This window comes from Odocoileus virginianus, chromosome 28 (assembly GCF_023699985.2).
Source record: "Odocoileus virginianus isolate 20LAN1187 ecotype Illinois chromosome 28, Ovbor_1.2, whole genome shotgun sequence".
Lineage (NCBI taxonomy): Eukaryota > Metazoa > Chordata > Mammalia > Artiodactyla > Cervidae > Odocoileus > Odocoileus virginianus.
Genome location: NC_069701.1, coordinates 44,126,759 through 44,151,778, shown reverse-complemented (window position 1 = coordinate 44,151,778; position 25,020 = coordinate 44,126,759). Strand labels below are relative to the sequence as shown.

The window sequence follows — 25,020 nt, the reverse complement described above, 5'->3', positions numbered from 1 at the left end:
ACGCCAGCTTCCGGGCCGCCGCCGCGCAAGGCACGCTGGAGGGGGCGCCGGGCCGAAGAGGGGGCCTGGTGACAGGCCAGGGCAGGACGGGGAGGGGCGGGGGTTGGTGGGGAGAGCCAAGGGGAGGAGCCTGGGCTGGCAGGGGCATAAATGGGCGGAGCGAGGTGGAGGGTCGGGACCGAGGCGGGGCGGAGCCTGGCGGACTGGGTGGGGCTAACTCTTGTGCTAGGGGAGGCCGAGGGGCGGGTCCGGCAGGGCGAGACAGCGAAGAGGGCGTGGAGGAAGGGCCCGCGCCGGGTCGGCCGGGTGGAGACGCGAGCGCCGGGAGACCCCGAGGGCTGTCGCGCGCGCCGACCGCCTCCTTCCGTGGGCCTCGGGTTCTCATGGGAACCTAACGCTCGCGCTCGAGAGGTGGCTCAGAGGTCTGGGCTCCGGCGAGCGCACGTCCGGCGGAGGACCGTCTGCGCGGCGACCACGTGGGTGACCACTAGTGAGCGCCGTGGGCTCCAGGACCTCTGCCCGGCCAGGCCGGCGGCCGGGAGGACCGCGCAGGCCCGACCTCCGGCGTTCTCTCCTGGGTGCGGGAATCGCCTCTCCAGACTTTGCTCCCACTTTCTGGTGGCTGCCCCCCCAGCCTGGCCCTCCTCTGTCAGCCCCCACGTCTCCCTGGGTGAGCGCTTCTTACTCAGTCTTTGGTTTTGGTCGTTATCCGGGGGCCCGTGGTGCCCACAGTGCTCTCTGGAGTAGGGACACATGCCCCAGATCCTCTGGATAGGCCCTGGACATCGTAAATCCCAGGAATCCTAGAGTCAGCGCCCTCTCTGTCCCTGCCTCTGGGAAGGGCGGCACTTCTCGCATGTGGCTCCTACAAAGCTGGAACCCTCCAGAAGCTAACAGTAACCGCCCCCCCCCCCCAACCCTAATCTCAGCTCCCAGCTAGGCGAGTCAGTGCACCTCTGAAACAGACTGAACACACAGTCACAAGCAGTTTTGGTGCTGAAGCGTTTGACACCTGATACAAGCTGGCGGACCCCCGCCATCCAGAGTTGTTCACAGCACAGTTTCCTGCAGAAAACCACACAGCCCATCCCTGCTGGGCCAGTCCTGACACCCGCCCCATGGCTGTTTCCCCATTTCTGCTGTTCAAGAGGCTTCTCCCTGAACAGAACTTTGTTCTCTTTCTTCCTACTCAGATTTCCTTCTTTCTCTTCCTCCTATTCCTGCCAGCTGACCCCCACAGTCTTTCCAGGGGATGGGGGCTGGCGAGTGTGCTAAGGTATGTCACATACCAACCGTCAAGTGTCAGGTTTAAGAGAATCTCAGCCAAATGTTAGGATTTACAGATTAAGTGAAATCTGAACACATTGGGTCGTTCATGTTTCTGGAAGATTTGCAACAATTTGGGGTTCACCATTTTAAATATTTAACCTATTGAGTATATGAGTTCTTGAAGTACCTGATATTTTGTTGTCAATTCAGACAAACTGGAGCACATAAAGGGAAATAAAAGATAAATTAGGTTTGAAGTGTTGAAAATGCTTAATTAACTGAGTTTGTAGATGGCAGAGGCCCCTGAAAAATGACTATAAAATCTGTTCGGTTTATAAAGGGGATAACAGGGTTTGTAAAATTGAACTTAGCAAGTTAAAAAAATGGAGCTTTGAAATTAGAACATTAATAAATCGAATCCCAATTATTTAAATTTAATATAAGTCTGAGTATAACCCTCTTGCTCAGCCCCTAATCTCTCACCCCCAGCACCCATCGCTCTCCCCGTTGCCTGAGGAGCAGCCTGCCCTGTCAGGTCCCAGCTCTGAGTGACGAACCCAGGTCTGGCCCACCTTGCCCCCCGCCTGTTGCAGAGGACACACCAGGGCAGATGGAGGCCCGGTGGAGCAAGAGGGCCTTCAGAGGCCAGCCCTCCTGCCACCACTGGGCCCTCCCCCCATGTTCTGGGACACTGCAGAGCTAGAGCACCCCACCTCGGGGGCACCCGGCCAGCTGAGGAGCCCGAGTCTGAGGTGGCCTCTCCAGGGTGACCTTGAGGGTATCCCTGACTTACTGTGGGAACCCAATGCGTGTAGATACCTCGAGAGCACCCACACGTGGTTGCCAGCGGTGCCTGGGGGCCATGGAGCTCCTGGGGCTGGGATCGTGTCTCCCCTGGGCCGGCCAGGGGAGGGGGCGAGGGGGGTGCCTGTCTTTGCCAGTAGCCCCGAGGCGCCCTTCACTTGCCGAGTCAGCACAGGGTAAGGCGTTCCTGCCAGGGGCCTCCCGCGCCTCGTCCTGTTTTAATGGGGTCACCCCAAGGGCTGGGCACAAGCACGATCACCGATGGCGTCCTGTCACTTCTGGGCCTCAATTCGGTTCTCAGGCCGGAGGGCCAGGAGGAGGGGCGCACGCCCAGATTCCCTGCCGCCCAGCCCTCCCCTGCTTGTGGGTGGAGGCATCCTGCCCTGGCGCCGGGGGTGGGGGGGGGGCACGAGCAAAGTCCAGAGGGAGAAGGGCGAGGGCGTGTCACATGGGGCAGAAGCTTCCAGATGCACAGCAGGCCTTCCACTCCTGGGCCCTGCCCCAGCTCACCTGGCCGGGGCGTCACATACTGACCGGCACGTAGGTGTCCAGTCGCCCCAGGGTAGGCTTCTGCGACTAGCAGGGGGCAGGGCACGGGGTTGTGTGCTTGTGGTGTCGCTCCTGGGTTTTAATGCTTTTCGCCACCCCACGCCCCACATGAAAATACCTACAGCAAGGGTGAGACGGTACGTGAATCCACAAAGCCAAACGGGCAGCCTGTCTTGGGGGCTATAGAGGGCACCTGGAGTGGTGGACGCTGGCAGGCTGTCCACGTCCCAATCTCCAGCCCCTGTGACGCAGACCTTGTTTGGAACTAGAGTCTTCATGGATGTGAGTAAGAAGCTCAGGACGAGGTCATCTTGGATCTAGGGGGAGACCTCAATTCAATGACTCGGATCCTTAGGAGAGGGAGGAAGATCAGAGACAGACATGGGGGAGAAGGCCATGGGCTGAGGGAGGCAGAGATGGGGTCCCACATCCCCCAGCCGAGGCTGCGGGCAGTCCCTCGAAGCTAGAAGATGCAGGAAATGGAGTCCTGCGTATCACCTCCAGGAGAACCCACGCTGCACGCACCTTGACCATAGACTTCTGGCTGCTAGAACCATGAGAGAGTCCATTTATGCCGTTCCAAAACCATCAGTTAGTGATGATTTGCTACAGCACCTGGAGGAAACTCTTACGAGTTAGTCGCTCAGTCATGTCCAACTCTGCAACCCCATGGACTGTGGCCCACCAGGCTCCTCTGTCCATGGAATTCTCCAGGCAAGAATACTGGAGTGGGTTGCCATTCCCTTCTCCAGGGGATCTTCCCAATCCAGGGATCGGAACCTAGGTCCCCTGCATTACAGGCGGATTCTTTACTGACTGAGCCTACAGTGGTGCTAAAGGTCTGGAGTGGTATTTTTAGGTATATTTTCTTTTCCAAAGCTGTTTTTCTCAGGCTAATCTTAAAATTGGCATAGATTCCATCAGCTCACCCTTAGAGGAAGGAGCTGCAATGGGTGAGTGTAGGCCTGAGACACTCCAAACCGTTCAAAACAAGAGGCCTGTTCAGTGATAGCTGACTGCCTATTGGCCTGGCTGATCTGTGCTTTAAGGTCAAGGGGTGTATTTTTCAACAGGTACCTTACGGAGTCTGAGAGTCATAGGTTCCTGCTCTGGATTTGAACAGGATGCCTGACCTGGCAGCATCCTGGAGGGGGGCAGGATTTTCATAGCCGCCTCTCCCACCCCTCCCCTGGTCAGTCATCAGCTGCATTGCTCCTGCAGACCATGAGTGACAGTGCTTGTAAGGCCTCTTCAAGCCCAAGGGGAATGGATGTGAAGTGGTCTTTGGGGACTTTTGGGTGTTTTGGAGAGTTTGTTTTCATTTCTTTGTTTAAAGAAAGGTAGACTGCTGCAAGCAGCACCTCATTTGTGTGTGTCTGGCATCCTGGAGGGCCTTCCCAGGTGGCACTGGTGGTAAAGAACCTGCCTGCCAATACAGGAGATGTAAGTGATGCAGGTTTGTTCTCTGGGTTGGGAAGATCCCCTGGAGGTGGGCATGGCAACCCACTCCAGTATTCTTGCCTGGAGAGTTCCATGGATGGAGGAGCCTGGCAGGCTACAGTCCATAGGGTTGCAGAGTCGGACACAACTGAAAGGACTTAGCACGCATGCAGGCAGTCTTGGAAGCTTGACTACCCTAAATTTTCCTCCAAACAGACCTCAAGAGCTTGTTTGGAGGTTCCAGCAGGGGCATACAGCTACTCAAATCTCTTGACCCCAGAACAGTCCCCTGCTATTGGGGGAGGTTGTCCTCTTCGAATGAGCATGCAGCTTCGGGAGGGAAGCATATGGAGCCACGGAGGAGGAAGGGGACACCTGCCCAGCCAGCCAGATCAGTCAAATCAACCCTGGTGATCAGTGGGGTGACAGATGTTGCAACCAAATGGCCCTCGAACGTGAAGTGGTCTTGATGACAAGCCACAAGACAGATTGGGGGGCCATCCTGACATGTCCCAGGCCCCGAGAGCATGAGAATCCCACTGACACAGCACCCTCAGGCACAGGAACAGGTGTACCAGCATCTAGGTTTGGCAGGTGTAACAGAGCCCCAGTCACAGCAGCACAAACATGGATAGCTTGAGGGCTCACGCAGTGCAGGGGTGGTCTGAAATGGACCTCCAGCCATCAGAACCGTGCTCCAGGTAGGAGAATGGAAAAGGAGGGGCAGGGGTTCAAAATCAGGTCTCTAAAAGTGCTCATGTCACCATCTGTCCTGGGTTGAATTATGTCCTATTAAGTTTCACATGCGGAAGTCCTCAGTCCCCGTAGCTCTGATGGGACCGTGGAGTTCATACTTGGTCCCTGGTCCAGTATGATGAGTGTCTTTGTAAAAAGGGGAAATTTGGACACAGACAAGTGTCGAGGGAAGATGGTATGAGAGACACAGACTGAAGACGGCTGTCAATAGGCCAAGGACAGAAGTCTGGACCAGATCCTCAGTCTCAGCCTCGAAGGAACCAGCCCGCTGACACCTTGATCAACAGCATCCAGCCTCCAGAACTGGGAGAGAGCACAGCGCTGAGTTCCTTTCTCTAGATCATATGCAGGAATTTCAAGCATCTCGACCCTGTTTTAACATGGGGCCACCGAGTCCAGCTTCCAGACCCTCAACTGCCCAGGCAGACTCACGTGACCCAGATCACCGAGTGCCCCTTGGGATTGGTCTGCTCTCTCAGAATCCATCCTGCACACATTCTGCAGAGTTCTCCCGACACTCAGCTTCCTGCAGTTCTCCTGGAGGCCAAGCCTTTGCATCGGGTGTGACTGTGTGTTGGGACCTCACTCTCCCAGGTCTCGGGATGGGGCTGGGTCAGGGGGATTTGGGGGGAACTGACTTTTCTCCTACAAAGTAACCTCTTCAAGGGATGTCATGACTGGGTCTTCAAGTGTGGGGACAACGTTGTCTAATGAGGGGAAAAGGGCTGTGGAGGGTGACAGGGCTCCTGGAGAATAGGGCTTGGCATTGCCTGGGCTGCCCCACCCCCCCACCCACCTTCCCTGGGCCCCAGTCGGGGAGGCCACAGGTTCACCTTCCATGTCTTTTTCACAACAACCCCAATCTGCTGTGTGTGACTCTGGGGTGTTTAACTGCTACGAGAGAGGAGACGGGCCACCACAGGCAGGTTCCCACCTCCCTGAGATGAGCAGTCAGGGGCTGGAGCTCATCTCTGTCCTCCAGGTGGTCTGGCTTCCTTCAAAGTCCCCACCCACCACAGAGTTCTTGAATTCCTCATGCCTTGCCTGCAGGCCAAGCCAGGGGATTGTGCTCAGTCCCTGGAGCCTGGCTGAGCAATCATTCCTGGTGAGCACAGGGGGCCACGAGGGCCCAGGACACCACATCTTGTCCCCGAACACGCAGGGCTGCTTGGACCTCCACTCCTGTCTGGGCCAGGATGCCAACTCCAATTTTCTGGAAGGTTGTTGTCAGCAACCCCCTCCAGACATTATGGGAAGGAAACTGGGTCACTCGTAAAACTGACAGGCCCAGGTACAAGCAGGATGACTCTGGATACCACGGGCCCCGGCTCTGGGCTCCCCCGCCTTTGTTTCTCCTTCAGAATGCAAGGGCCTCCAGCTCCCACCGGCCGCGGAATGAGGAGGGCCTGGGAACCAGCACTGGCTGGTCCAGTTCACACAGCCCAAGAAACGGAGCCCTGCATGTTGCTGAAAGGTTAAGTGACCTGACAGGCAGGTGAAGGCGCGGCAGGAAGCAGAAGGCTGGGGTCTTTCTCATGGCCAGTGGCGTGTCGTATCAGTCTCTGGACACTGACCCCCCCCCTCCCCCCGCCCCACCAACATACACACTCGTGTAGGGATCCCAGGAGGTGTAGGAAGCCCAGGGTCAGCACTGAGAGAGGTGTGATGCCTGTCCATCTCTAAGCCTGTCCTCCAAGAAGCCCCTCTACTGCGGGCTGAGTTTGCCATCTGTCCATGCCCCGCATGAGCCCCTGCAGCCTCTTGGCACTGCCCTGGCCTGTGAATGGCTGCCAGAGGTGGGTCATGTTCTCCTCGCCTGAGTCCCCTGGCCTAGCTGTGGTAGGGTTATCTCATGGCCTGGGGAAGCAGGCCCTAGGGGGTCTCTCCTTCAGGAAGCCCTCTGCGGGCCCCGCCCTTTGGAAGTTTTGGAAGGTGGTGAAATTGCTGCCTCATATGGATACGGGTCTCCACAGGTTCTGGCTTCCCCCAGGAGTCCCAGGACAAGAGCTTGGGTCCTTGGTCCACGGGAGGGAACCTGCCCCTTGTTCTCCTAGCCAAGGTCCATCAGGGGCCGGCCACTTACTGGGAAGTGAGCCGGGGTGGGTCTGGGCTGTGGCATTGGAACCTCTCTCCAGACAGACACAGGTTACAGGGCCTGGATAACCCCAGACGAGGAAGGATCCTCTTCAGAGCCATCCCACTTCGTGAAGGAGAGCTTGGCAGGGCCACCTGCTCTCCAGACAAACTCCTGGGGGTCTCTGCCTGCTAAGGCCCCTGCAGTGCACGACGGGTGGGTCCTGGTCCTCACCTCCACCTCCCTAGGCTGCGGAGTTGCGTGGCGGCAACAGTGGCAAAAGGTGCGGTTGGTTACCAAGGAACTGGATTCAAGACTGAGCCGTGGTCCCCTGGTGCTGTCAAGGAGTGGGGGGAAGCCGTCTCTTCAGGGCTCAGTCTCCTCTTTGTAAAGAGATGGGCCGGCTCCGGAAGGCCGGGTGATGGACAGCTGGCCCCGGAGCTCTGGGTGGGGACGGGTCCCCCGCGGGAGGCCGGCGGCAAGCGCCCCCAGAGCAGGGCGGGGAGGGCGGTGAGAGGGTGGGCGGAGGCGGGGCGGCGGCTGGCGGGGGGGGGGGGTTCCTGGCGGGGGGTCGGGCGGTGAGGATTCTGCGGGAGCGAGTCGCGCGGCTGCGGAGGCCCGCGCTCGCCCGCCTCCGCCGGGCTCTCCCGCGGCGCAGGTCTCCCGGGGCCGCTGCCCGGCCGTGCACGCCCGCTGCCGACGTGCTCGCCCCCGCTGCCGACGTGCTCGCCCCCCGCGCCCGGCCGCCGTCGGTCGCCGCGCGAGCGAGCGTGCGTGCGTGCGCGCGCGCGCGCGGCGGCCCCGACAGAGGTGCTGGAGCCTGAGGCGACTGGGCTGAGGCGGCTCCTCCCGGCTCCCGCTCCTGCGGCCCGCTGCCCTCTCCTTCGCAGGGCCCGCCAGCCCAGGCCGCTCCTCAGGCCCGAAGATGCCGGCCGTGTCGAAGGGGGACGGGATGCGGGGCCTGGCGGTCTTCATCTCGGATATCCGCAACTGTGAGTGGCTGGGCGCCGGACCGGCCTGCGGGGGGCGGGGGCGCAGGCCGGGGTGAAGGGCTGGCCGGCAGTGGCCTTCCGGGGCTGGGGTCCGGGAAGCGGACCTGGAGGGCGAGGGTCCTGGGGTTGGGGGCTGGGGTCGGGGCGCGGACCTGGCGGGCGGGGGTCCTGGGGTTGGGGGCTGGGGTCCGGGGCGCGGACCTGGCGGGCGGGGGTCCTCGGGTTGGGGGTGGAGTCCGGGGCGCGGACTTGGAGGGCGAGGGTCCTGGGGTTGGGGGTGGGGTCCGGGGCGCGGACCTGGCGGGCGGGGGTCCTGAGGTTGGGGCTAGGGTCCCGGCCGGGGGTCCTGGGATTGGGGCTGGGCTCGGGCGCAGACCTGGCGGGCAGGGGTCCTCGGGTTGGGGGTGGCGTCCGGGGCGCGGACTTGGAGGGCGGGGGTCCTGAGGTTGGGGCTGGGGTCCGGGGTGCGGGCAGCGCTCAGCACCCGCGCGAGGGGCCTGGCTCCGCTGAGGGGCTTCTAGCGAAGCCGCCCCTCCCCAGCATGATGTCACCCCGAGCCGTCTTTCTAGTAATGGAGCATTTAACCCAGCGTTTTCCAGAATAGTGTGCATTTTTCACTGGGAGTGGGAGTAGCGAAACCCGCGTTTTGCGGGGAAGCAGCTGCTTGACCCGGGTCCTGGCGGCCTGTTAGGCCCTGATTAAAGTAACTCGTTCCCAGGAAATCGGCCCCGGGCGGTGGGGTGGGATGGCCTAGGGGAAATGCTGCTCTGCCCGCTGTCTTCGGTCAGGGACCGCGTTCTCAGCGACGTGTGCCCCTCACAGCGTGGAAAAATCCGCACGGAAAGGTGAACACGGCCGGAGGCGGGGGTGCACCGTTCGTCCACCAATACATTTAACTTTGGTGTGCAGAAACTCCTGTTGATTTTCAGGTAATGTTCCCTTCGTTTGGGCTTCCCTGTGGCTCAGATGGTAGAGTCTGCCTGTGGTGTGGGAGACCAGGGTTCGATCCCTGGGTCAGGAAGGTCCTCTGGCGAAGGAAATGGCAACCCACTCCACTGTTCTTGCCTGGAAAATCCAGTGGGTGGAGGAGGCTGGCAGGCTACAGTCCATGGGGTCACAAGGAGTTGGTCATGACTGAGCGACTTCACTTTTCCTTTTATTTAATTAAGAAGTAAAACACACAAGACCAGTTTCTTGTCTGGCTTTAATTCTCATTTTTTACCCACCAGACATTTGTAGATTTCAGTGGTTGAGGTTCACTGTACATTTTTAAAAAATGCGTGTAACCACCTGCTGGCCTGTGCTGTTGTCTGGAGCCCTCCCTTGATCGCCTCACTTCCTTACACTGGGACGAAGGACCCAGACTGGGGAAGATTCGATCTTCTGTTCCTTCCCCTTTTCTGCAAGAAATCCATGTGGAAACACACGCTGAGGTCTGCACTTTTACAAGTAGGGCAGTGTCCTTTTGTCCTCCTGTGCTGTGTAATGGGATTTTCTAGGTGATAACCTGCGCAGTGGTAACGGGTCTTGTGAAGCTAAGTGTGGGTGTGTTGCTGCTTCAGGAGACCCTTGGGCCAGGGCTCAGCTGCCTTAAATTAACCTTGACATCTGTCCTTTCATTTTGGAAGAAAATTGCTTTGGGCAGGCCATTGAGCTTGAAATCCCTTTTCTCAGTTTTGTAGACTAGTTCTGTTAACTAGATGTGTTCTGTGCTGGGTCTGCCACAGCGTGAGGATTTGGCTTGTCGACTGAGTATAGATAGACTTTCTCCACCTCTGCCCTGTGGCATTTGGGACTGATCACTTGTGTGACTCTCTCCTGTGGCCTCTACCTTCTAAATGCTTCAGTTGCGACAACCAGAAATGTTTCCAGCTGTTGCCCTGGGGGGCATCCCCACTCTGGGCCCTGAGCAGCTGGCGTGAAGCAGTGAATTAGACAGTGTCTTCAATGAAGGAGCTGCTGTAAGAAGTGCCTAATCCTTCGGAGGGCCAGGGGTGGGCTCAGGCCTCTGTTTAACGTGGCCCTCTCCTCAAAACCAGCTTTCCCACCACACCTTCCTGCTACCCCTCATCAGCCGCGAGGCTGTCCTCTCCTGTCAGGACAGCATGGGCAGTTCGTTGCTCTCTGTCCCAGCCCTGCCCCGCCCTGGAAGCCCCACAGGGTGGGGGCCACACGAGGTGTCCGTGTGGAATGGTCACCCAGTATCTGAGTAGGCGAGTGCAGAGCTCTCCCCTGGGAGTGATCCGGGGCCTGTTCTGGCCAGGCCTGGCGAGCCATGGGCACAGCAGGGAGGGGGAGGAGATCTGACCTGAGAGCCTGCCGCCTGATCAGAGCTGCTCTGAGCTTGAGCCCTCGGTGGCAGGTGAGGGGTCCCCGTTTCCTCTGCTGTGGCTCTGCTTTCCTGTCATGAGAGTGACCCCTGTGCAGAGAGGGTACCTGGACCCACAGCCGCAGAGCTCCATCTCCCCCGCAGACACGGACAGTGGGTGTGTAGCTGAAGTATCACTGAAGTGTTTCAGCTCTAAAATTGTGGCTTCCTTTACCTTTCTGCATGATGTGGTCTCTCTTTAGATGTCCCCCTTTAGGATCACAATAAACTGGAAAATTCTGAAAGAGATTGGGAATACCAGACGACCTGACCTGCCTCTTGAGAAACCTGTATGCAGGTCAGGAAGCAACAGTTAGAACTGGACATGGAACAACAGACTGGTTCCAAATAGGAAAAGGAGTATGTCAAGACTGTATATTGTCACCCTGCTTATTTAACTTATAGCAGAGTACATCATGAGAAATGCTGGGCTGGAGGAAGCACAAACTGGAATCAAGATTGCGGGGAGAAATATCAATAACCTCAGATATGCAGATGACATCACCCTTATGGCAGAAACTGAGGAAGAACTAAAGAGTCTCTTGATGAAAGTGAAAGAGGAGAGTGAAAAAGTTGGCTTAAAGCTCAACGTTCAGAAAACTAAGATCATGGCATCCAGTCCCATCACTTCATGGCAAATAGATAGGGAAACAGTGGACACAGTGGCTGACTTTATTTTTCTGGGCTCCAAAATCACTGCAGATGGTGATTGCAGCCATGAAATTAAAAGACACTTGCTCCTTGGAAGGAAAGTTATGACCAACCTAGACAGCATATTAAAAAGCAGGGACATTACTTTGCCAACAAAAGTCCTTCTAGTCAAGGCTATGGTTTTTCCAGTGGTCATGTAAGGATGTGAGGGTTGGACTATAAAGAAGGCTGAATACCAAAGAATTGATGCTTTTGAACTGTGGTGTTGGAGAAGACTCTTAAGAGTCCCTTGGACTGCAAGGAGATCCAACCAGTCCATCCTAAAGGAGATCAGTCCAGAATATTCATTGGAAGGACTGATGTTGAAGCTGAAATTCCAATACTTTGGCCACCTGATGCGAAGAGCTGACTCAGTGGAAAAGACCCTGATGCTGGGAAAGATTGAGGGCAGGAGGAGAAGGGGATGCTGGGAAAGATTGAGGGCAGAAGGAGAAGGGGACGACAGAGGATGAGATGGTTGGATGGCATCACCAACTCGATGGACATGGGTTTGGGTGGACTCCGGGAATTGGTGATGGACAGGGAGGCCTGGCGTGCTGCGGTTCATGGGGTTGCAGAGTCGGACATGACTGAGCGACTGAACTGAACTAGCTCGAGCTCTGCCTCAGGTGGCGGCTGGCTGCAAAATGCTTCCGGGCCTGAGCGGTGCCCGAGTCCTGGTGCTCCGTGTAGCTTTGTGGCTCAGGTAGCAAGCCAGCTCTGTGCCTCATACATTAACTTGGTCCTGTCTTACTGACTTCAGCCAGCTAAATTTGACTCAGTGAATTAGGTGTGTGGGAGTTCATGAACTGTTTCTCTTGATGGTTTTTAAATATGTTGTTAAAAACATTCTATTCCTTTTATTTAGTCCTAGTTGCAAAATAATTTCTTTATTTAGAAATAAATATGGAGTCATAGGAAGTTGCAAAGAAATGGACAGGGAGGCCCTAGCATGCCTCAGCTGTCTCCCCTCTCTCATGACAGTATAGCTTCAACACCAAGAAACTGATGCTGGTACAGTCTGCCCAGGGTAGTCACATTTCTCAAGTGTTGTCTGCAGGATGTATGTGCGTGTGCATGAGGGCGTGTGTGTATGTGTGTGTAGGTCTGTGTACTTTTTTTTTTGGCTGCACCACAAGGCTTGTGGACTCTTAGTTCCCCCACCAGGGCCCTCCGCAGTGAAAGTGAGGAGTCCTAACCACTGGACTGCCAGAGAAGTCCCGAGGTCTTTGTGGTTTCCTCAGGTACAGCTTCATGTAACCCCACCTCGGAGAAGATACAGAGCTGTTTCATCATCACAAAGCCTTCTTGTGCCACATCGTGTGGTCAGCCTCTGCCCTAGCCACTCATGTGCTCTCCGTCTCTGTGTCACCTCTTAAGGATGTTGTGCAGTGTGTGACCTGCTGAGGCTGGCCTTTCTCACTGGCACAGTCCCTGGAGGGCCATCCACTCAGGCACTGAAGTCAGAAGGGGTGGTCCAGTGGTTAAGACTCTGCCCTCCCATTAGAACTGATTCAAATGAATTCATTTGAATCAGTTCTAATGAGATGGATGAAACTGGAGTCCATTATACAGAGCGAAGTAAGCCAGAAAGATAAAGACCATTACAGTATACTAACACATATATATGGAATTTAGAAAGATGGTAACGATAACCCTATATGCAAAACAGAAAAAGACTCAGATGTATAGAACAGACTTGTGGACTCTGGGAGAAGGCGAGGGTGGGATGTTTCAAGAGAACAGCATTGAAACATGTATATTATCTAGGGTGAAACAGATCACCAGCCCAGGTTGGGTGCATGAGACAAGTGCTCGGGCCTGGTGCACTGGGAAGACCCAGAGGGATTGGGTGGAGAGGGAGGTGGGAGGGGGGACTGGGATGGGGAATACATGTAAATCCATGGCTAATTCATTTCAATGTATGACAAAAACTACTGTAATGATGTAATTAGCCTCCAACTAATAAAAATAAATGGAAAAAAAAAAAAAAGACTCTGCCCTCCCAATGCAGGGGGCACGGGTTCTGTCCCTGATCAGGGACTAAGATCCCACAGGCTGCATGGAGTGGCCAAAACAACAAACAGCAAACAAAAGGAAAGAACTGCTGAAACTGGTAAAATAATGGCTATTTGCTGTTTATTTGGTTGTTTGGGAACTTTTGTTTGCTTTTGCACACATGATAGTATCAGCGGAGGAGCTTTACAGATTGACTTGTTGATTCTAGAACATTGCTCCAGATGTAGAACCTGCTGAAAATGTCAGAACTGACTACAGAGTAACCAGGACCATGCTGAGGGAGAGAAGCGATGAGACTTCATTCTCGTAGAACCCATCATGTTGGCAGTGGCTGGGAAAAAGCCATTTGTTCCTCCACGCACAAGGTGGTGGGAGCTAGGGCTGCACAGATGAGTGGAGACACTTCCATGGTGCTTGGAGGCTTTTTATTTAATTCCTCCTGGCACTCACTCAAATGAAGGGATTCAAGTGGACAGATGTAATTAGCCATTTGGCCAAAACCAATTTCCATGTTCTTGGAGAAAGCATGTGGTTTTCCTGCAGGCGCAGTGATTTAACTAGAGGATGACTGGCAGTGCCCTGTGCTGTGGTCACCACGGAGCTCGATTCCACCCCACCGTTTCTGTTGTTAATAACTTTGCTGAAACTGGGCACTCCTTTGAATTGTAGCATGACTAAAGTTTAAAAAATTTTACTTGTTTGTAAAATTCCATTTGTTATGAGTCATAAATTGGACATGAAAATTTAAATTCAGTGTAAAACTTCAATGTTAAAATGAAACATAGGGTTGGCACTTGATTTTCCTGGGTAGTAGTAAAGATCAGAATCAGGGATGGTCAGTCTGCATTTTAACTTTTTAAAGTTTTTTTAAGTAAGGTTCAGTTTAGTCTTGTCTGTACATTTAAAAAATGCTGACTTTTTGAAAAAAGTGCTCTTGTTGCATATTTCCTTTTGCACTCTTATGCATAATTTATATTCCTTAGAAACTGATTTAGCAAGTTTGTGCCAAGGCTCGGGGAAGGGACGGACCTCTAGGCTGGAAGAGGAAGGAAGTCTTTGGTCTGACCGCGTTGCGGCTTCCAGGAAGTCCCTGTGTCCCCACTGTGTCCTCCTGGCTCCTCTCTGTTTCCTCTCTGAGATGTTGAGGTGCCCTGGTGAAAAGTGTATTCTCCGGTCAGATACTCAGCATTACCTCTCTTTCCTCTTAAAATGATTTTCCCTCCATTCATTTATTTATTTTTTGGCAGTAACGTGTCAGGATTTTATAGTTGTGAAATTATTGGAAAGACCGTCTTTTGGGGATTAAGTGGCATTTCTTGGCTTTAAAAAAGTCAAACAGGGTCAGACCTGAGGGTAAGGTTCAGGAGTGCGGTGGGAAGAGGCACTTGGCTTTACTGTGAGTGGATCGAGGGGCTCTGGTGGGAGCTCTGAGCAGCAGGGCTCTCGTTCCTCTGATGTCACTTGCAGGTCTTGGGTGCGAGGTCGGCCTCCCTTAGTTGGGATTTCAAAGCTTCGGAGGCTCCAAGGAGGGAAAGTCTTTGTGAGTCTATGGCAAACATGTCTGGTTGCAGTGCTGCCGCGAAGCTCTAGGTGGTCCCTTCCCGGTGAACGGGATGCGTGGGGGCCGTGGCCCCGGTCATGTGCTGGCTTCCTCCGAGAGGCTGAGTGGTTCTGAGTTCTGGACGGCGTGGGCCTCAGGTTTCAGTTAAAGGGTAGCGTCTGGGCCTGTTGTGTGAAACACCACTAGGGTTCTGAGCAGCTGAGTATGAAGCTCCCGGCCCAAGAGGTGCTTGCAGACAACACATGGGAGGTGAGCTCCTGCTCTGCGTCTGCAGAGCTGGGGGACTAGGTAGACAGGGTGGAGGAGGTGGGTCCTTGCCCTGAGAGAGCCCCCAGGCTGGAGAGTGGGGGTCTGGGGAGGGGGCACAGGGAGTAATAGAGGGTCACAGGTGCTTGGCACCCAAAGCAGGCAGTGCGAGTCTGCCTGGGAGCACTGCGTGTTTGCCTGAGGCCCTGTGGAGCATCTTTTTCCCTTGAAGCCTGTCTGGTCCTCGCTCCTTATTCTGCTCCGTGTGAGGAAATGAAGGGAAGGTGTGCAGTGATGCGTCCCTCCCTCTGGTCGGCACTGGGCTTGGTGGACCCCACAGGGGGAGTTAGAGAGCCCGTGGCTTCTGTCAGCTCCCATGGGTGCAGCATAGAGGAAAGGGAAGTCACTTCACCATCAGCTTACCAAACGAATTGAGAGATACTCATTAGAAGAAAAAATGAGCAGTTTTCGCTAGGTCACAGGATGTCTGAGGCGTCAGACCACAAAACTGGGCTCACTGACGCTGGCGTTGGCCTTCTTCAGTCTTCATGACTTTGGGATGAAAATCGACACGGGTGAGATGTCATGGAAAGCAATGCGCGTCGTTTGCCTAGGAGGAGAATTTCAGGCTGGCTTGCAGTGAGTGTTAGCTCATGGTGGGGAGCTGGGGCTGTGTGCTGAGGTCAGCCCTTGCCTTTTGTGTGGAGGGAGGGCTGTGAGGGATGCCCTGATGCGTGGAATAGAGAACCTGTCGGGAGGAAGCGCCTGACTTAAAGCAGTGCCTCGGAGGCCGACGTGGGTGTGGGGCCAACGTGCAGTGCCAGAAAGGGAAGAGGCAGGCTCGGCCTCGCCCATGCCGCGTGCCCTTGGGGTGCAGTCTCTGCTGGGCTCACAGCGCCTGCCTTGCGCTCAAGGGCGGGGGCTCAGGGGCTGCTGGGGGAGCCGCTGGTGAGACGTGGGAGCGCACAGTGTGGGGTGGGCCAGTGGTCTGCCTTCGGGGGCTGTGTGAGTGGGGGTGCTCCAGGTTTAGGGAGGGCAGTGAGGTGCCCACACTGGCCGGTGCTCCAGAAAGAGAGGCCGACCCCTCTTCCCCGGCTCACTCCTGGCCCTGGGCAGGGGGAGTGGCTGGCTGAGGATTGGACGTGCTCATTAAGGCAGGGGCGTCTGGCCAGGGCTTGGAGTTCGATCCTGATTCTGTCCCTTCTTCTTTCTCACTTTTGCAAATTGTGGCCCAAGACAGCTGGGAGTCTTAATTTTTCCTCAAATTTAAACCCAGTGAGGGAATCCCCCAGCAGTCCAGTGGATAGAAAGAGCTTGGTGCTTTCACTGCCGATGGCCTGGGTTACATCCCTGGTCCGGGAACTCAGATCCTGCAAGTCATACAGCATAGGCCAAAAAAAAAAAAAGGAAAGTGAAACATCTATCCCCTCCCTCACTCTGTGAAACTTGAAGGGGTTTTGTGTTCACCCGTCCTTGTATTTGAGGTGTTTCCCTTGTGTGATCCTTTCCACTGGCCCTCATCAGCAGGATTGCTTAAAAGTGTGAAGACCAAATCCAAATTGGGTTGCTTGGCTTCTGTTTTGCGCTGCAGTGTCTTTTTTCCCCTTTAAAAGTCCCTTCTGATGGCAGCAGAAGGGTGCTGTGGGGATTCGGCGTTCAGTGTGCTTAGAGCGCCTTGAGCTCCTTAAGGTGGGGTCAGGCGCCGTGTGGGGATCCTGCTCTGCTTTTCCTAAGGCCAGCCTTCCTGTGGTGGGGTTGGGAGGGCAATTACGTGTTTGTGTTGCAGTTTAAGCAGCACTGAAAAAGGGGACTACATTGATATTGAATAGTCTTTTAAAGCACAGTGGGAAAAATAGAGCAAGAAAATGAATATTTTGGAATACTTTTGGATTGCATTTATTGCTATTGAAAAACAGCTTTTTCTGGCCGGTTACTGTGAGGGGGGTGTGTCTTGCATGGTGCTACCCGACCAGAACCTTCTTCTGACCCTCGCTGTGCCTGCGAGAGCGGAGCCTCCGGTGATGCGGTGGGTGCTCGGGTGCACCGCGGCCTGTGGTGAATGGAGGCTCGAATGCATCTGCAGGGCGCCTTCCGTGGGCCCCTGCCCTGGACTCGCCCCTCACAGCCTCAGGGGCTCCTGTCAGATAGCACACGGCTTCCGGTCAGTCAGTTCCCCGTCCAGACTTCGCGCTCTCATCGCTGACCTGCAGCCTGAGTCGTCCTCGTCTGGGGCAGCACCCCGGCCTCCCTGGCTCGGAGGGTGGAGCAGGCGTGGAGGGCCGGCGGGTCTGTGCTGCCGAGTCCAGTTCCCGAGGCCTGGCCTTTCTCGGGCTGCCTTCCGTGGATGGGTTGTAGGTCCTGTGTCCACAGCCTCCCAGACTGTCTTGGGGAAGCTGGTCACAGAGGGACACGAGGTGCTGCTCTGTTGGGGCTGATGTTTGTCTGATGTGTGCTCTCCAATGCACCGTTTACGGTAGGTCTGCTGTAAATCTGCTGTATAAGTAGCCAAGAAAATATTGTTTTTCATATTACATTCTTGTTGTTTTGTAATAGTTTTGATACAACTCCAAGAGTGAAGGGTGTTTTGAAGGTGTGTATTTAAAAATTTATTTCTTTGTTTTTCTGGACTGTATTTTTTGACATAATTGTTCCATTCATTCGTTCATTTGAGAAATCTGTTGGTGCCCATTGCGTGCTGGGCATTGTCTTAGGCATCGGGGATTCAGTGCGTAACCGAAGGGAGGGACACAGTCCCTGTTCTTTCGGAGACTTAAATTCTGTGAGAGTAGACAGAACTGATTTCCGCGTTATTCTGTGAGTCTGCTCTCACAGGAATGCACCTGGCCTCCTGTGCCCGCCCCACACTTCGGGGGGCTCGGGGATCAGGGCTCTGTTTGGGTCCCCCCTCCCCAGGGAAGTGGTGAGGCTCCTCTCCACTCAGTCACCTGAGAGGTATCCTCTCAGTGACCACTGTCTTCCATAGTCTGTTGTCCAGTGTCTGAAAACTATTGTTTCCTATATTTTGTTCAGATTTTTATTGCCTGAAGTGGGAGGGTAGATCCTGACCCTGTTATGGCAGTAGGTTTGGGAGAGATGTTGAGTGTGTGTTTGGATCCCAAGGCTGGAATTTGGAGGTGAGCGGATGGCAGCGTAGTGTGTAGGTGGCATGTTAAACCACGAGACTTGAATCTGAGCTGGAAGCTGATGGAAGGGGTGGCGATCGTCACAGAAGCTTTACCTCTGTTTACACAGCTGATCTTCACGGTGATACTTTACAGCAGGTACTGAGGTGCTCCCTGTTTTATGGAGAAAGGAGTGGAGGCAAAGGAGGCCCAGGCAATGCTCCTGAAATGGTCCCTGAGGACCCAGACCCAAGCGACTGGGGCTCCAGACCTTTCCTCCGCAGGGTGTTGCTGAGCCAGCTCTCCAGGAGGATGGCCAGAGCTCCAGATGTGCCGCAGCCATCAGGCAACCTGGGCCAGGCAGAAGGGCTGGCCAGGGGGTCACAATAGAGGACTGGGCAGGGGGGCCTGATGGGCGGTTTCCAGAACAACTGGGAAACGGGAGTCTCCGCCTAGCTTTGCAGCAGAGAGGGGAGGGAGGAGGTGGAGACCCCGAAGGCTGCTCTGACATGGGCGCGCCCTTTTTGCAGCGCACAGCAGCGCTCCTGGTGATTGGAAACGGGCACAGCCTGGCAGCAGGCGTTTGGCCTGCATCTCCCAGAGCCTCAGTCCCTCCTGGAGACCGCCCACATTTCTTCTCCTGCTCCCTTCCCTGCACCTCCCAGCCAGTCCATCTCCAGACCTGGGTCTCCCTGACCGCTCCCTCAGGTCTCCCAGGGCTCCTCAGGTTTAGGAGGACGTCCGTAGACTCATGGGGTCCTAGGATTGGGGTGTGAGTGTCTTTGGGGGCATTCTGCCTATCACGATTGGGTCAAGAGTGCTTTTTTAAGATTAATTCATTTGTTCAGCAAATTCCTGGGTGCATATCTCATACATTGAACAGAAAAGCCGACCAAGAGTGCCCTCGTGTGGCTTATGTCCCAGTGCGGTGGACATGAAACAGGTGAGCTAACATACACTGCATTGTATTCAGTGTCGGGGCTGCCCAGGTGGCTCAGTGGTGAAGAATTCACCTGCCAGTGCAGGAGACACAGGAGTTTGATCCCTGGGTCAGGAAGATCCCCTGGAGAAGGAAATGGTCCACTCCACTCTTCTTGCCTGGGAAATCCCATGGACAGAGGAGCCTGGTGGGCTACAGTCCCTGGGGTCGCAGAGTCAGACACGATTTAGTGACAGAACATGCGTGCACACACACTGTGTTGAGGGGAACGTAGGGGAAAATAGAAGGGGCTTGCAGTGTGGGTCGGGAGGCTGGGGGTCAGGTTCCTTGGAATGCTGGTGGGTGGGTGGGGAGGCCGCTGTGCCTGCTCTTCAGAGCCGGAGGAGGGTGGGGGTTTGTGGCAGGATCTTGTAGCTGAGCCAGGGCAGGTGAGCAGAGGAAGGACTTGGCTTTGGGGAGACAGGAGGGAAGACGGTTAGGAGCCTCTGGGCCAGGTGAGAAAGATGAGGACCTCTAGGGGGTGGGGAGGTAGACCAGGAATGACAGGCCAGGGCGGAAGGGGAGCTGTTTTGCCAGCAAGTGCTCCGATAGAGGAGGCGGGTCAGGTGCGGTTTACCTGATGGGTGGGGACTGGCTGGGATGGGGTGAGGGCTGAGAAGGGCAGAGAGAGTGGGTCGTAGTGCCTGGGCAGGGCGGTGGGGCTCAGAATTTGCTCGCCTGATCTAGTTGCCCACTAGAGCTGCGAGGATGGGGGTCCCTGCTGTGGAGCGTGGGGAGTGTGACTGTTGGAGCGGCGACTCTGGGGGACCAGATCTTCTAAGGCGCCACAGTTAGGGTTGTGGAGCTCATTCATCCTGTATGGAGGGGAGGGAGTAGTGTCATAGTAGGTATTTGGGCAGATCTTCCCAATTATATTAATTTTTGCTATTTACTTGTCCCTAAATAAATGTTTAAAGAAATGAAAAACAAAATCAAGGATATAGTTTAAGAAAGGGTTAGTCACTCATTTATGTCTTGACTCTTATTGACCCCATGGACTGTAGCCCGCCAGGTTCCTCTGTCCATGGAATTCCCCAGGCAAGCACTCTGGAGTGGGTTGCCATCCCGTTAAATTATAAAACAGTTGACCCTCACCCCATTTCCTCATTCCTAAACTTAAGTCAATTATTTTCATTTTACAGCCATCTCTTCTGATATTTACTTAAAAAAATGTGATTACTTATTCTAAATTATATGCTAAATTGCATATCAGTCATGGGTGTTTTTCTCCATTTAGCCATTATTTATTGACTTCTTACTGTGGATGAGGAATTAACTTACCTAAGCTTTCCTTTTCCCATGCTCTGATGTGTCACAGTTTTTTTTTTTTTTTTCCCATTTATTTTATTAGTTGGAGGCTAATTACTTTACAATATTGTAGTGGTTTTTGCCATACATTGACATGAATCAGCCATGGATTTACATGTGTTCCCCATCCTGATCCCCCCTCCCACCTCCCTCCCCATCCCATCCCTCTGAATCTTCCAGTGCACTAGCCCTGATCACTTGTCTCATGCATCCAACCTGGGCTGGCGATTTGATTCACACTTCATAGTATACATGTTTCAATGCTATTCTCTCAGATCATCCCACCCTCGCCTTCTCCCACAGAGTCCAAAAGTTTGTTCTATACATCTGTGTCTCTTTTTCTGTTTTGCATATAGGGTTATCATTCCCATCTTTTAAAATTCCATATATATGCATTAGTATACTGTATTGGTGTTTATCTTTCTGGCTTACTTCACTCTGTATAATGGGCTCCAGTTTCATCCATCTCATTAGAACTGATTCAAATGAATTCTTTTTAATGGCTGAGTAATATTCCATGGTGTATATGTACCACAGCTTCCTTATCCATTTGTCTGCTGATGGGCATCTAGGTTGCTATGGTTTTTAATTTAATTCATCTATAGTGTTTAATTACTCTCTGAAAATATTATTCTTAGCTGAGAATGATAATGGTCTGACTTCTCAGAAAGCATTCATTTATTTTATTTATTTGTTTTTGGCTCTGCGGGGCCTTTGTTGCTGTGCGCAGCTCTCACTGCAGTGGCTTCTCTGGTTGAGGAGCACAGGCTCTCGTGCGCAGGATGCAGGCTCGGGAGTCGGGGCTCGCAGACCACAGCGTGGGCTCGGGAGTCAGGGCTCGGGAGTCGGGGCTCGCAGACCGCGGCGCGGGCTCGGGAGTCGGGGCTCGCAGACCGCGGCGTGGGCTCGGGAGTCAGGGCTCGGGAGTCGGGGCTCGCAGACCGCGGCGCGGGCTCGGGAGTCGGGGCTCGCAGACCGCGGCGTGGGCTCGGGAGTTGGGGCTTGCAGGCCGCAGCGTGGGCTCAGGAGTCGGTGCTCGGGAGTCGGGGCTCGCAGACTGCGGCTTGGGCTCGGGAGTTGGGGCTCGGGAGTCGGGGCTCGCAGACCACAGCGTGGGCTCGGGAGTCAGGGCTCGGGAGTCGGGGCTCGCAGACCGCGGCGCAGGCTCGGGAGTCGGGGCTCGCAGACCGCGGCGTGGGCTCGGGAGTCGGGGCTTGCAGACCGCGGCGTGGGCTCGGGAGTCGGGGCTCGCAGACCGCGGCATGGGCTCAGGAGTCGGGGCTTAGGAGTTGGGGCTCACAGGCTGTGGCGCGGGCTCAGGAGTCGGGGCTCGGGAGTCGGGGCTTGCGGGCCGTGGCGCGGGCTCAGCACCTGTGGTGTGGGCTTAGCTGCTCCGCAGCATCTGGAATCTTCCTGGACCAGAGATTGAACTCTTGTCCTCTGCTTTGGCAGGCAGATTCTTATCCAGTGTACCACCAAAGAAGTTCTGTTTTTGTTTTATAAATAAGTTCGTTTGTATTATTTTAGATTCCACATATAAGTGATATCATATGAAATTTTTCTTTTTCTGTTTGACTTCACTTGCTATGATAATCTCAGTATTCATGTTGCTGCAAATGGCATTAGTTCATTCTTTTCATGGCTGAGTAGTATGTGTTATATATATAAATACTTATACAGCATATTCATAAAGAATGTACCTTACGCATGTGTGTGTGTGTATATCTATACATATGTATGTAAATATGACATACTCAGGGCTTCCCTGGTGGCTCAGCTGGTAAAGATCCGCCTGCAATGCGGGAGACCTGGATTCAATCCCTGGGTTGGGAAGATCCCCTGGAAAAGGGAAAGGACCCCCACTCCAGTATTCTGGCCTGGAGAATTCCATGGACTATATAGTCCATGGGGTCACAAAGAGTCGGACACGACTGAGCGACTTTCACTTCACTTTACTTCCATACCATATTCATAAAGAGTGTATATATTCTTTATCTAGTCATCTGTCAGTGAATACTTAGGCTGCGTCCATGTCTTGGCTGTTGCAGATAATGCTGCTGTGGACATTGGGGTCATGTATCTTTTTGAATTATAATTTTTTCTAGGTATATGTCCAGGACTGGGATTGCCAGATCATGTAGTAACTATTTTCCATAGGTGCTGCACCAGTTTCCTTTCCCATCAACAGTGGAACAGAGTTCCCTTTCCTGCATATTTTGAGGGCTTTCTCTCTTTTTTAAATTGAAGTATAGTTGATTTACAATGTTGTGTTAGTTTCAGGTATATAGCACAGTGATTCAGTTATACATACATGTATATCTATTTTTTAAAGATTCTTTTCCCTTATCAGTCATTACAAAATATTGAGTTGAGTTTGCTGGGCTATACAGTAGGTCCTTCTTAGTTATCCATTTCATACATGGCAGCGCGTATACATTAATCCCAGGCTCCCGACTGATCCTTCCCTTCCCCTCGACGGCTTTTTCTTGTTGGAGTGCTGCTTTGTTGCTGGCATCTGGTTCTTGAAGGTGTATTTTCTTCTATTTGTGTGAGAATGTCTACTGTTTTGGGGTTTCCTCCTCTGCATTGCCCCTTTGGTCTGAATTCTCTTTCTGTAGGTTTGTGTCTGTCCGTGTCTGGCTTGTGCTGTGAGATGGTCCGGGATGCCTCGTGGTCAGTGTCTGGTCATCACATGGACCAGTGATAGCCAGCACGGGTAGGGCTCCGGCAGAGGCCTCGCTGTGGGCTGTGGGCTGAGGGGTGAGGGTCTCTTTCTCATGAGGGAAGCCGTGTCGGTTGTCATCTCTGTCTTCTTCAGAGAAGTTCAGGCTCCCTTCCTGCCCGGCGGGTATGGGGAGCCGGGTTGCGGTTGTTCTGGGCGGGGGTGTCTCACTGTTCTGGGGTCTGTCACTCAGCTGTGCTTTCCTCAGCCTCCCTTGAGCACGTGGTGGTGTCACCAGGCCTGCAGCTGTGTGTTCCTGCTTTTGTGGGGGCAGCCTGTTGTCTTCTGCTGGGATTTAGGGCGGCCGGGCTGTGGGAGCGGCTGCTGCTCCCTGCAAATCTTCCACCCCAGCCCCCAGGGCTCCCCCCGCCCCAAGGCACCTTCAGGTCCTGAGCCTGTCAAGCGCTCTGACAAAGACTTGCTTCTCACGGGTCCTTCCTCCTGCGGGCGGCTGGAGTCCAGCTTGCTCTGTTAGACTGAGTCCATAACCATGGTCTCTTTCCAGTGTCCAGAATTGTGGTGGTATCCACTCTCATCATAGTTTTCTCCTTTTAAATAAGTTTTGGATTAATTTTGTATATTACACACACACAGACACACACACACACCATGCCGACCTTCGTATTTTACACACACACACACACACACACACACACGATGCGGACCTTCATCACCTTAATGGCCATTATTTATGCCATGGATTAATTGCTCCCTGAGGGAAGGTATTGGGAAAGAATAATGTGACTTTATGTACTCTTACCTCTGATTCCTAAGTGGAGTGATAATACCTTTTATTGTCAACTTGAGTTTGGGTGGGTGGTTCTCACTAGACATGTTTGATGTGAGTTTCTAGTAGAATTTCTGAGAGAACCTGGGATTCTGTGGCTCCTACTTTACTTCTGACTCGAGCAGCAAGCGGGTGGGCTTGTTCTCTGTTCACAGAACAGCTGCTTCCTGGGGCTCCGTTCACAGCGCTCCAGGCCCCAGAGGTCAGGGCAGGGCGACAGGGTCTTGGGAGGATCTGTCTCACAGGTGTGACCTGTGGTATTGAGGCAGTTTCTTGCTGGTGATGGAACGTGGTAAATGGAAGTCTGTCTTTGTGGGGATGTCAGTGGATTCTGTAATCGCTGATGATGAATCAGTCAGGAGAGTTTGGATTCCTGACTTTTCAAAGAGTTACTTTTAACCCTGAGCTCAAACTTTTCAAACTAGAAATATTTTTAGAATATATGTCATCGTGGTGGAGCACGGAAGGGAGCCTGTGTCAGGTGGGGTGTTCACAGAGGGCCTCTCTGAGGACACAGCACGCGAGCTGGGTCTGGGGGGAGCAGGCTGGGCTGAGTCACCAATGTGGCCCTGCTCCAGGACCTGGGAGCCCTGGGCGCCGGAGCGTAGAGGGCAGGCCCTTCCCTGTAGGCTGTCTGCGCTCTCTGAGGTGTCGTGTGGGAGGCTGCTGAAGAGTCAGGCGAGTGACAAGTCCCCCTGTACGTGAAGGTCTCGGCCTCAGAGGAGGCCTGAGTGGGAGGTGGGGAGGTGGGAGGTGTTCTAGCCGAGATGGGACGTGCTGGCGGCAGTGGAGGTGCTGAGTGTCCTGGAGGAGAGTGGACCAGGCCCCAATAGGATGGGCTCAGGGACCGGGAAGCCGTTCGGGAGAACTCCCCACTGGAAGTGAGAGCGTCACCTGCTCCGGTGGCCCTTCTGGGGATCAGTGACGTTACTTGTTTCCTAGCTCACTCGCATGAAAGCCCTGGGGACCATTGCGAGTGCAGGATACCTGCTTCTGTCATGGGGCACACGCAGCGGTGTGTGCATTCCTCACTGGGCACCTGCTGGGCACCCGGGGATATAGCCGTGACTGAAAAACGCAAAACTGCCCACTCCTGCGGAGCTTACTTTCTGGTGGTTGGAAACAAAAAGTTGTGTCATACGCCCGAAGACAGGACATTCAAGAGGGAAACGTGAGGGTGAGGAGGTGGCGGGGGACACGGGGCTGTGGCTTCTCCACTTCAGGCCAGGTGGCCAGGGCTGGTCTTGCTCTGAAGGTAGCAGTTGAGCAGGCTGGAAGGCACTGGGCCATGCCCTTGTTGGAGGGGATAGCAGGTATGAGGCCTTTGTGGGGCG

At 54.3% G+C, this 25,020-nt stretch overlaps 1 protein-coding gene across 1 annotated transcript in view; it reads left to right on the top strand.

Annotated features, from left to right (window-relative positions):
• The first annotated feature begins 7,658 nt into the window (after positions 1-7,658).
• AP2A2 (adaptor related protein complex 2 subunit alpha 2) overlaps positions 7,659-25,020 on the top strand; it is a 63,546-nt gene continuing 46,184 nt past the window's right edge. The window contains exon 1 of the mRNA XM_070457920.1: positions 7,659-7,884. Coding sequence (XP_070314021.1) covers positions 7,818-7,884 — 67 coding nt within the window. The 5' untranslated portion in view covers positions 7,659-7,817. The remainder of the gene's footprint in view (positions 7,885-25,020) is intronic.